The following is a 12,717-nucleotide window of genomic DNA, read 5'->3' on the forward strand; positions in this document are numbered from 1 at the left end:
GGCCTAAGACCCAGTATAATGAATATTTCTATGGACTGAAATGTTAATAGTGATTTTCTGGAGGTGGAGGTGTGGAAGGATTATGAGTGAGTCTTATTTTCTTCTCCAGCTTTTTCTATATCTGCCAAATCTTGTGAATTGAGCATGTGTTACTTTTATAATCCAAAATAATTTTGTTTAAGAAAAAAATTGGTTTGTTATTTATAGAGTGATCTTCCATGACTAGATTTCCCAGGATAGCCTCAATTTCTAGGTCTAGCAGTACCCATAACTGTATTTATCAAAAAAAAAAATTTACTATCTGTTCATTTCTGCTCTCCCAGATCTAAACCTTAATGAGCTTCATTTAATGTATTTCTTTAGCTCCATGAGATAGTATATAAAAAACTTAAATTAAGTAATCCCATTTATTAAAATTCTCTATTATTTCCAGAAAGAATAAATAATTGAATCAAGATTGAATCAAAATGTCAGAGTTGTTTCAGTTATTCTTTTGCTTCTTCAAGACAAGTTAAAAGTCCTTAAAAATCTATCAGCTTTTTTTTTTTGCGGTACGTGGGCCTCTCACTGCTGTGGCCTCTCCTGTTGCGGACGCGCAGGCTCAGTGGCCATGGCCCATGGGCCCAGCCGCTCCGCGGCATGTGGGATCCTCCCAGACCGGGGCACGAACCTGCGTCCCCTGCATCAGCAGGCGGACTCTCAACCACAGCTGTTTTTTTAACTAGAGCAGTAATTGTCAATTACGATATGCTTGATAAAAAGCAATTGTGATTATTACTAATAATAGCCTTTTGATAAAACGTATAATTCACATATGCTTGTATCTTAGGTGTGTAAAAAATTATTTTGAAATTGAATTATTTATATGCAAATATATCAAAACACAAATAAGTAGTCTAAAATATTATACTGTGTTTATTAATAGGAATTCTCTCTCCAAGTTTTGAAAGAGAAATCAAGAAAAATACACTGTTGCATTTTTAAAATAGTTACTACACCTGGTAACTGGAGAAGACCTAGGGTCTGCTCTTTCTGCTTCTCACCACTAGCTTGGGGAAAGCTATTCCACACTCATTCTTCCCATTCAGGCCAAAATCTAGATATGGGTCCCTTATATCTGAAACATTTGGGGGCAGGTGTGTTTCAGAATTCAGAATATTTTGGGTTGTAGAATTCAGAATATTTTGGGTTTTAGAAAAGCAACAAGTACATATTCTGCAAATTTCATAATATTCCCAGCAGAGTGTGTAGCAGTAGGTACATTATCAAACACATTATTTCTATGGTAAAATATATGAAGATTCACTCTAAGTTGGATAAATAAAGATAAAAAATAGCCCATAACAGTTCAGGTCAGAATTTGCCTTCAGATGAGCTTTGAACAAAAACAAAACAAGCCCAACCTTTTACTTTTTAGAACTTCTGAATTTTGGAATTATAAATAAGGGAGTAGGGACCTGTATGTGAAGAATTCCCTAATCATCTCTGTCATGTAGAGTGAAAACATAGAAGGGAGAAAATGAAGAAAATGATATAATGTAGATGGGATAAGTCTAAAAATGAGTTAACATCTATGTGAATTACTAATAGTCATTAAAAATAGCTCAGCTCATTGAGAGAAGGACATGTCATGTATATGTGCCAAAAAATGATTTCTAATATTTTGGAAGTTTTTTTTTTTTTTTTTTTGGCGGTACGCGGGCCTGTCACCGTTGTGGCCTCTCCTGCTGCGGAGCACAGGCTCCGGACGCGCAGGCTCAGCGGCCATGGCTCACGGGCCCAGCCGCTCTGCAGCATGTGGGATCTTCCCGGACCGGGGCATGAACCCGTGTCCCGTGCATGGGCAGGCGGACTCTCAACCACTGTGCCACCAGGGAAGCCCTTGGAAGTTTTAAAGAATGTATTTCTCAGAAGACATTAGCAAGTTTAATTTTTTTATTATTTAAAAATGTTTTTATTATTATTTTTTTAAAAATAAATTTATTTATTTATTTTTGGCTGCATTGGGTCTTCATTGCTGCGTGCGGGCTTTCTCTAGCTGCAGCGAGCGGGGGCTATATTCGTTGCAGTGCGCAGGCTTCTCATTGCTGCACCTTCTCTTGTTGTGGAGCATGGGCTCTAGGCGCATGGGCTTCAGTAGTTGTGGGGTGCAGGCTTAGTAGTTGTGGCTCACGGGCTTAGTTGCTCCACAGCATGTGGGATCTTCCCGGACTGGGGCTCGAACCCATGTCCCCTGCATTGGCAGGTGGATTCTTAACCACTGTGCCGCCAGGGAAGTCCAGCATGTTTAATTTTTTTTCAACAATTCCAGTAGTTAGGTAGGACAGGTATACATTTTCTTATCACTTTACAGATGAGAAAGCTAATGTTCAGAAATTGACTCAGGTTGTTTAGCTAGTAAATGAAAAAGCAGGGACTTTTTCACTCTAAATCTCAGTCCCTAAGTTATGGCATTTCCTCCCTATAAACAGGAATACAAGTCCCCCAAATTGATAATGGTTTGATTTTCTGGGTAGAGAAACATTAAGAAATTATTTGTAGCACAACTGTAAGAACCACTGCAATGGGTAATGTCTGGAGGGTATCTAAGATCTTATACTTTATGCATTTTTCTGAAAGAGATTGTAGGGAGTTGAGACATAGCTCATTGTCTTGGGACATTTTGTCTGGGAATGATCGAGAGTTTAATGATTTCCATAGCCACTGTTAATTGTCAGTGTTGACAGCTGATTCAGTTAAGTCAGGTGCTCATGCTGACAGACAGTGACCCATAGCAGGCTTCAGGAAATACACCAAAAATAAAGAATGTAATGTTTAGGATGGAGGTGGGGGATGCTTGATGGAATTTTGCTTTGAATTGTAGCAGCATTTCCAAGCAACTATAAATGTGTTGCATATTTAAACTGACAAATTAAGAAACAGGAATTTTGTTACTCACTTTGTTCTACTTGCACTGTGCAGCCATCTGAAAGTGTTAGTAACCAAGGATAAAAGAGAAAATTGGAAAGTGACATTTTATGTTATTTCGTGATAAATGCAGGAATAAGAGGAAACCTCAACTAAAGTATGTGTATCTTTGCAGAAACATGCTAAGGGACAAGATTTACTTAAACGAGTATGTGAACACCTCAATCTTTTGGAAGAAGACTACTTTAGTCTAGCCATTTGGGATAATGCAACCTCTAAGGTGAGAAGACTGCTTGTAATATAAGAAACTGACCCCCCAAAATTGTTTTAATTCTTTTACTGTTGTTAAGAATGTATTTATTCCTGCCTCTCCGAGATACAGTGTACGTAGTAAGGAAAGATTGAAGGTAATTAAAAAACAAAACAACACCTCTAATACTACAGTGAAAAACTTTCTGCAGCTGTTAGAAAGTTCTCCCATGAATCGAGGAAAATACTCTGAGAAGTATTTTATGTTATACAAGCTCAGTGAGATAAAATCAAATGTTTTTATATTGTGTGTGTGTACCCCACTCAGGTTTATGTTAGAATATTTGAGAATACTTGAATTTGGCATATAAATGAAGTCACTGAGTACCAGTACCTACTTGTTTAATGTAACTGTTATAATTTTTCTATGAACCAAGTATACTTAAATTGCTGGGAGCTGGCTCATCTAAAGGCATTCAGCAGAGGAAATTCTTTCATCTTGCAGTTGAGCTTCCAGTGCTCACATTGGTAAAAACCTTCCAGTTGCTTTGAAAACTTTTTGCTATTGTTGGTGTCATCCATACTCTATCGTATCAGCAAATTTTATTTCCTTATAGTAGTTTTCACTATCCTATTTATTTTTTAATGAGAAAATATTAAATTGCTTTATTTATATTCATTGATATATTTCTGTATAAAGTGATGTTAAAAGTGCCCAATATAAAAGCTGAATTTGATGGTACAGCAAACAACAAATCTGGCTGTGTTAAAAAGGGCTTTATTGTCCCCCTTAGATAAAATATTTCTGGGGAAAAAAGTTGATGTCTCTGAATCATAATCTAGTTTCAACTTCTCTGATTGTTTATAAGAACCTCTTCTGGGGAAGTCAGTGGACAAGTGAATCCTGGGAAACATAGGGCTTATCATATTTGGGGCATCTAGCAGGTCTGATGGGCCAGGTTCTTACAGGATATGGTTGGGGTAATGGGCTGTTCTATATTTTCTGCTTCTAAATTCATCATGGCTAACTTCCAGCTCTCGGAAATAGGTCAAAGCAGAGTTTTCCTTTGGGTTAAAATGAAGGTCTTTAGCTGATTCAGGTAGAACAAGTAGAACATAGAAGGGAAAGCAGGAGCTTCATTTGCACATGGCCCAAGTAAATCCTGTACAAAAATGAGTTTGGAGAAGACTTCCTTAGAATTGTCAGGTTAAAGGGACAATACAGTAGCAAAAGCCATTGTGATGGTGACAGTCCTTCTTCAATATGCTATCTCTTTGAGTCATACTTCTCCAGTCTGGATGAGTTGCTCTCTCTGTCTTGTATATAGTTGACCCAGGTATTTCCCGTCACCATTATCCTGGGGATTTGTTGTACTTCTCTCCTGTGATGTTTCTCTTGTTTACCCTTTATCTTAGCATTTCCTGGTATTTGATGGAGCACTTCTTCTGAGAAATTACATATGGGATGTAATCTTTTTGAGACATTACATGTCTGAAAATGTGTTTATTGTACTGTAGTATTTGGTTAGTTTGGTTGGGTATAGAATTTTAGGCTTGAAATGATTTGCCTTCATAATTTTGAAGGCATTGCTCCATTGTCTTCTAGCTTTTTTTTTTTTTTTTGCGGAACGCGGGCCTCTCACTGTTGTGGCCTCTCCCATTGCGGAGCGCAGGCTCCGGACGCGCAGGCTCAGCGGCCCAGCTGCTCCACGGCATGTGGGATCTTCCCAGACCGGGGCACGAACCCGCGTCCCCTGCATCGGCAGGCGGACTCTCAACCACTGCGCCACCAGGGAAGCCCTGTCTTCTAGCTTTTAATGTTGGCTATTGAGAAGGTCAAAGCCATTCTGATTTGTGATGCTTTGTATGACCTCCCCTCTCTCTTGCCCTGTGTAGAATTAGGCTAGTAGAATCTTTTACCCTCCTTCCTTCCCTTCCTCCCTCCCTCCCTCCCTCCCATCCTTTCTCCCTCCCTCCCTCCTTCTCTTCTTTTTCTCTCTTTCTTTAGTGTTCTGAGAGTCACAGTGATGCATCTTTTTAAAAAAATTATTTATTTATTCATTTATTTAATTTTTTGGCTGCATTGGGTCTTCGCTGCTGCACGTGGGCTTTCTCTAGTTGCTGAGAGCGGGGGCTACTCTTTGTTGTGGTGCACAGGCCTCTCATTGTGGTGGCTTCTCTTGTTGCAGAGCACAGGCTCTAGGCGTGCGGGCTTCAGTAGTTGCAGCACGTGGGCTCAGTAGTTGCAGCTCACAGGCTCTAGAGCACAGGCTCAGTAGTTGTGGCTCATGGGCTTAGCTGCTCCACAGCATATGGGATCTTCCTGGACCAGGGCTCGAACCCCTGTCCCCTGTATTGGCAGGTGGATTCTTAACCACTGCGCCACCAGGGAAGTCCCCCAAAACTTTTTATCTTTTTGAACAAAGAACTGTTCCAGGTGCCTTTTATAGTCTTCCAGGGAATTGAAATTTTTTCCACTAAGAGAATTTTGTAAAGACCTAAGTAAATGGAAATCCGAAGGTGCAATGTCTGGTGAATATGGTGGATGAATCAGAACTTCCCAGCCAAGCTGTAACAGTTTTTGCCTGGTCATCAAAGAAACATGCGGTCTTGTGTTATCCTGATGGAAGATTATGCGTTTTCTGTTGACTAATTCTGGATGCTTTTTGTCGAGTGCTGCTTTCAGTTGGTCTAATTGGGAGCAGTACTTGTTGGAATTAATTGTTTGGTTTTCCGGAAGGAGCTCCTAATAGAGAACTCCCTTCCAATCCTGCCATATACACAACATCCCCTTCTTTGGGTGAAGACCAGCCTTTGGTGTGGTTGTTCATTTCACTTGCTCCATGATCTCTTCCTTTCCATATTATTGTACAGTGTCCACTTTTCATCGCCCATCACAATTTGTTTTAAAAACAGAACGTTTTCATTACATTTAAGTAGAGAATTGCATGTGGAAATACGGTCAAGAGGGGTTTTTTTGCTTAACTTATGTGGAACCCAAACGTCAAAGTGATTAACATAACCAAGTTGGTGCAAATGATTTTCAGTGCTTGATTTGAATATTTTGAGTATGTCAGCTGTCTCCCTCGTGGTATAATGTTGATTGTTCTCAGTTAATGTCTCAATTTGATCGCTATCAACTTCAGCTGGTCTACCAGCCCATGGAGCATCATCCAGCAAGAAATCTCTAGCATGAAACCACTTCTGACACATTCGGTCAGTCACAGCACCTTCTCCATACACTGCACAAATCTTTTTTGCGTTTCAGTTGCATTTTTACCTCTCTTGAAATAATAAAGCATCATATGCCAAAAATGTTGCTTTTTTTCCTTCCATTTTCAATATTAAAATGTCATACAAAAATTCACCAATTTTGATAAGTCTTTTTTAAAATGCATGTTGATATGACAGCTGTCACATATAATCTAACAAAATTGTTTCAAATGAAGTTGAAGACAACTAAGTGCTACCAGAGCCATCTTAACGGAAAAAACAAAATGAACCTTTTCGCCAACCCAATAGTTGCTTCCTAGATTTTATTCCTGCTTGGAATAAGTTATTTATGAATGAATCAAGGATTTTTTTCTGGAGGATTCCAGAATCCCACTTTGTTTCCCCTTCCAGTCACTACCGCCAGCCCCCAACAATCAGTACTCCTACCTCAGGCCCTGTCAAAAGTAACAGATGTCTTCCTAACATCTATCACCATCAATTAGTTTTGCCTGTTTTTAAACTTTACATAAGCGAAACCATACAGTATGTGCTCTTAGGTCTGGCTTCTTTTGTTTTGTTTGATATCATGTTTTTGAGTATCATCCATGTTGTGGCGAGTAGCAGTAGTTCATCCATTCTTGCTGCTGTATAGTAGTTCACTGTTTGACTATACCACACTTTATTTATGCATTCTACTGTTGATGGACATTTGGCTTGTTTACAGTTTGTGGCTTTTATGAATGCTGCTCCTGGGAACATTCTCATACCTGTCTTTTAGTGCATATCTTGTCATATTCATTTCTGTTGGATTCCCAGAAGTGGAATTGCTGGGTTGTGGATGCCACATATATGATCAGCTTTAGTAGATACTATCAGTTTTCCAAAGTGGTGCTACCAGTTCACACTCCCACCAGCACTAAGCGTTGCAGCTGTACCACATTCTCGCCAGCACTTGGTGTAACTCACTGCATTTTGACTTCTGCTCTTACCACTCTGCTGAACTGCCCTTGCCAAGATAAATCTGACAGTTTTTCATCTTCATGTTCCTTGTCCATTTTGCAGCATTGACGAGCTTGCCTATCCATCCTTGAAATGTTCTATTCCTTTGGATTCTGTGATACCAGTCTCTCCTGTTTTCCTCCTACCACTGGGTCACTTCTTCTCAGTTTACTTCTCAGCTCTTTATCCTCTCTTCATCCCTTAACTGTAAATGTTCCCCAAGGTTTATCTTTAGTTTCTTTCTTTTAACTCTATTATATGCTCCCTGGATGATTTTTATCTACTTTCATGGCTTCATTTGCCACCTATATGGGGACAGTGCCCAAATTTATATATCTGGTTAAAATCACTCTTCTGAGTGCCAGACCTGCTTATCCAGCTATCTACTGAAATATTCTACTTGGACTTCCAAAGACACCTTGAACGTGTATCTATATAAATATACCATAATCTATTTATTCTATTGTTAATGGACATTTGGGTTGTTTTCAGTTTTTTGCTATTGTTTTCTTCTTCATGAAAATTTATTCCTTTTCCTACATTTTCTGTTTCAGTGAATAGTACCACATCTACCCAGTTGCCCAAGCCAGCAACTTAGGAACTTTTGTTTACTACTATACTTTACCACCTCTCATCATCAGCCCACCCTATTTACTCAGTCACAAATCCTGACTGTTATCATTCTCAACAACAGCTTCTTATTTGGTCTCCCTGTCTACCTCAAATTTGTGTCACTCTTATTTTAAATCCTTCAGTGATTCTCCCTTGCCTGTAACTTGATGAAGTCCAAGTTTCTTAGCATGGAATACTATGGCCTCTATGATCTGGCCCTTACTGTTCCTTTTCATTTTACATCTCTCCTCTTCACTGCTGTGCTCCAGCTTTGCTGAACTACATTCAGCAACTCAGATGTATCATGTTCTCTTTATAGACCCTGTGCCTTTCTAATTACTTCCACTTCTTTTTTTGCCTGGCTAACTCATATTTGTTCTTCAACCCTAAATTAGATCTCCCAAACATTCTTTTTTTTTTTTAACCTTTTTTTTCCCCCAAAACATTCTTTTGAGAAACATTTCCTAACTGCCTCTAAGAAAAGACAAATTATTCACTACTCAGCTCTTCCTTTAGACTGACAGCTCCTTGAGGACAAGCACTATTTTTAAATCCTTTTTTGTAACTTTGGTGCCTAGCACGTGGAGGCATTCCTCAATACTTGTTGGCTAAATAAAATGCTCTGAATTGAATAATTTAAATTGAGCATAAAGTACCTATTGTTATGCACACTGATTTTTTATTGTCTTGTACACACTTTTTGATTTTGACTTTGATTCGGAGGTCTAGATACTGAAGAAATAATACTTTGTTCTATAAGGTACCTTATACCTTGGAGTCCCATGTGATTGGCACAAATCTGGATTTGCCCCCTCTATGTCAGATTGGTGGGAATTCTAGCCTTAGAGTCATAGAATGGCTCATGCAATCCCTGTAAGAAACTTGGCAGCTTCAGACTACTTTGGGAGATTTCTCTTAAAAATAGGGAAAATATGGAGTCACCTCACTCTGTAGGGGAAGTGTTCATTCCACAGTGATAGAAAGTAGTCTTTGTTAAGAGTTCTGGATTGCAAGGTTCTCAGAGGTTCCACAAAACTTATCAGTTGGTGCTTTTAAAGTCCTCTTTTGCCTTTGGACCTATAACAACTTAAAGTTCTTTAGTCTTAATGAGAGAGGAAGGAGAAACACCCAGGTTACCCCCTGCCCTTTCTGACAGGACTTAAGCAAGTATGTACTTAGTTTTTATACTTTAGAATAATTTTATATTAAGTGATATTTTTAAAAACATATATTTCTTAATCATCTGTGTTAATTGCAGGGGCAGGGGAGAGAAAAGGAAACTCGTCCTCACTCTTTGCTTATTATCTGTTGTGGTGACTATCTTTATATAATGGTTAGTGTAATATATAATCAAATGTAAGATTGTGGTGTTCAGGCCCACTCCTTGGGTAGGGCAAATGGGATGGTCATCTTGAACTTTGCCCTTGTTGGTACAGGGTGAGGAGTAATCCCCCCTTACTCTTCTTTTCTAAATACGACTAAAATTCAATTTTAAACATTTTGGAAGGGGGAATGGGGTGGGGGGATTGGGAGCAGGCATGAAAGGGGCTCCTGGTGTGCTGGTAATGTTATACTTGTGTGTTCACTTTGATAATTTATTGATCTATACATATGTTTTATGTACTTTTCTGTATATGTCTTATGTCAATAAAAATCTTTTAGACAATTCAATTTAGAAATTTCTGTCTTTAAACATTTCTCTAGGAGCCTATGAAAGATGTTAATGGTGAGGCTCTTTTTAAGTGCCATTAGTTTTGCATGGTCCGCTATGGGGTGAGGAACCTTGCCCTTGTGGTGTGCAAATTTTAAGTGGGGTTGGAGAATGGTGAAGGGAGAAATTAGTGTGGGCAAGAGTAGTCAGGAAAAACAAAATAGTTATTCATTCAGTAAACATTAACTGAGCATGAACCATCTACCAGGTGCTGTGCTGACACAGAAAACTTGAATGAGACTGGAGGTCAGAGTTGGAGGGAAAAATAAGATCTAGGTTACAGATCAATAATCCTGGTTATAGATCTCTATTTGTCTTTACAGAATAATAAAAATAGCAAGTGCTTATTTAGCATTTCTTGTTTGCTGAAGCTTTACATATATTACCTTTTAATCTTCACAGTAACCCTGAGATAGGCCCTACTGCTAATATCTCATTTTATTTCCTCTAATAGATGAGGAAACTGAAGTACAAAGATGCTTAAAGTCACTCACCTAGGAAGTAGTAGAGCTAGGATTCAAGCCCAACTGTCTGGCTCCCTGTTTCTCTGTTCAAAATTACTGTGCTATGTGAAACTAATGCAAAAAATATTGGAAATGTAGGTTGACCTGGAGACACTATTGGAGATGGTCAGTAATCCTGCTTCTGGTACTCTGTGGTTTATGTATTTTGGAGCTCTGTGTGAATGCCTTTTCTTCTTTTTACAGACATGGCTGGATTCTGCCAAAGAAATAAAAAAGCAGGTTCGTGGTAAGTGAATATAGCCCTTTTTCTAGCTCTTTCTTTTTTTTAGTAGGTCAGAGGATTTCCAACCTTTTTCTGGCTGTGAGTCACTTTAGAATTCTGACTATGGTAGATGGCTTTGAAATTAAGATAAAGCCTTCCTTTGGAAGGTAGAGATTCCATAATAGAAAGATACAGCAGAGGTAGACACTATTGAGATGTAGGTCAGATCTTGATGATTTTTTTTTTACAACTAGGCAAAGTGGGGGAAGATAGGAATGATTGAGAGAAACAGAAGGTGGAAACAAACAAAGAATAGAAGAGAAAAGGATATGGGAGTCAGTTCTCACAATGGTAGTGATTGAAACTGTAGTAGCTTACGATTGGGAGTTTGCTGCCTGATCCTGTTCCATTTAAATTGTTCTGGACTATTGAGTTCTAACCTTCTCCATGTTTTCTTCTCTATAGTTCTTTTTTGTCCCTTTTCAACCGTCTTCTTCCAAATTGAAGTATGTAAGAAACTGTGGAAGGAAAAAAAAGAATAGAAGAAATTCCTTGCCAGTGACCCTTCTGTCATTGTGGCTTTCTCTTAGCTCCAAGCCCTCTGGCATATATTACTGCTGAACACCCTGCTCAGACTGGTGTCCTGGGATAGACTTTTCTAGGTTGATTAAAGTCTAGATTAGTATTTTGTAGCCTCAGGCCCAATGGGCTAAAGGGTAGAGACTTTACCCACCCACCCCCACCCCCACCCCCCCAGTTATGACTAGATGTCCTTTTAGTTTAGTTTATTTTTGAGGAAACTTGTAGGAACTGCAATAGATGTTATTCATCATGATTAGTAAGTTTTAACTGTATCACCTGAAAAGAAGTTTTATTTTTCATTTGTTTCTTAAAAGAAAACACTTTTGTTATGGTGAAATGTTTTCTTTTAGACCCTATTTATTTATATTTCTTAAGATAGAGAAACAAAATACTACTTTGGCCTGACAACTCTCCATATTTGCTCTCTGCCTATAAAATCTTGTTTTAAAATGCAAATCAGAGTAAAAAATATTCAGAATATTTGAGACATGACAACAAAAAACATGATTCCAAGCCCCTTTCAATGAAGATACTTTTAATATTCAATATTACTCAGGAATAAATGATTGTACAAGAAGACTCTTTAGGAAGAAAAGTTAAAACAGAGTTTATGATGAGTGGAGAAGACTATCTAGTAGATTATCTTCCAGGCTATTGAGAAAAAAAAACTCTCGCTAAGAAAAATAACCTAAGTGTTTGTCGTTTAAAAAAAATTTACAAAATAATAAAACCTCTTCCTTCAACATGGGAAAGAAAAACCGTGTCTGTAACACAAACTTTAACATCAAAATGTAAGTATTTCGTTGAGCCAAAGAGAAGGTTGACATTTATCTATTGCAAAGATTTTGGGTTTTATAAAAATAGTTTTCACGGGCTTCCCTGGTGGTGCAGTGGTTAAGAAGCCGCCTGCCAATGCAGGGGACACGGGTTCGAGCCCTAGTCCGGGAAGATCCCACATGCTATGGAGCAACTAAACCCGTGCGCCACAACTACTGAGCCTGCACTCTAGAGTGCACGAGCCACAACTGCTGAGCCCGTGTGCCGCAACTATAAAGCCCGCACACCTAGAGCCCACGCTCCGCAACGAGAAGACTCTGCAATGAGAAGCCTGTGCGGCGCAACTAGAGAAAGCCTGAGCACAGCAACGAAGACCCACAGAGCCAAAATTAAAAATAAATAAATTTATTTTTTAAAACAGCCCTTGAGTTTAAAAAAAAAGTTTTCATCATACAAGTAATATATACCCATTTGAAAAATTTAAGCATTATGAAAATATATCATGAAGCAAGTAAAAAGCCTGTAAAGCCTATCCTCCAGATATAATCACTGTTAAATTGGTATGATCTGTAAGATATTTTCTAGGCATATATAAATTTTGCTTTTCAAAAATACAATTATGTTATACATTGTTATATATTGTATCTTCTGTATATTATGTCATATGTAGTTTTAAAATTTTTAAAATAGGTGATATAAATATGAGGTATAAAACTAAAAGAGGGGCTTCCCTGGTGGTGCAGTGGTTGCGAATATAATACAAGGTCAATCTTCCTTCTTCCCCTGTCCTTTAACTAATTTCTTGTGTTCTGTCCAGAGATGTTCTGAGTGTATATAGACATACATTTTAATATAAATATGTATTTAATGCATACATTATATTTTATATATAATATACTTTATAAAAATATTTTAATATAAATATGTATGTTCTGTATGTA

General features: G+C 38.2%; 1 protein-coding gene across 7 annotated transcripts in view; it reads left to right on the forward strand.

The window, feature by feature from the left end:
* EPB41 (erythrocyte membrane protein band 4.1) overlaps window positions 1-12,717 on the forward strand; it is a 197,805-nt gene that overhangs the window by 81,816 nt on the left and 103,272 nt on the right. For all 7 annotated transcript variants that reach the window (XM_024766763.1, XM_024766760.1, XM_024766764.1 and 4 more), the window contains 2 exons: window positions 3,083-3,187; window positions 10,399-10,441. In XM_024766763.1, the coding sequence (XP_024622531.1) occupies window positions 3,083-3,187; window positions 10,399-10,441 (148 nt within the window). The remainder of the gene's footprint in view (window positions 1-3,082; window positions 3,188-10,398; window positions 10,442-12,717) is intronic.

Source organism: Neophocaena asiaeorientalis, unplaced genomic scaffold (genome assembly GCF_003031525.2).
Source record: "Neophocaena asiaeorientalis asiaeorientalis breed wild unplaced genomic scaffold, Neophocaena_asiaeorientalis_V1.1 scaffold79, whole genome shotgun sequence".
Taxonomy (NCBI): Eukaryota; Metazoa; Chordata; class Mammalia; order Artiodactyla; family Phocoenidae; genus Neophocaena; species Neophocaena asiaeorientalis.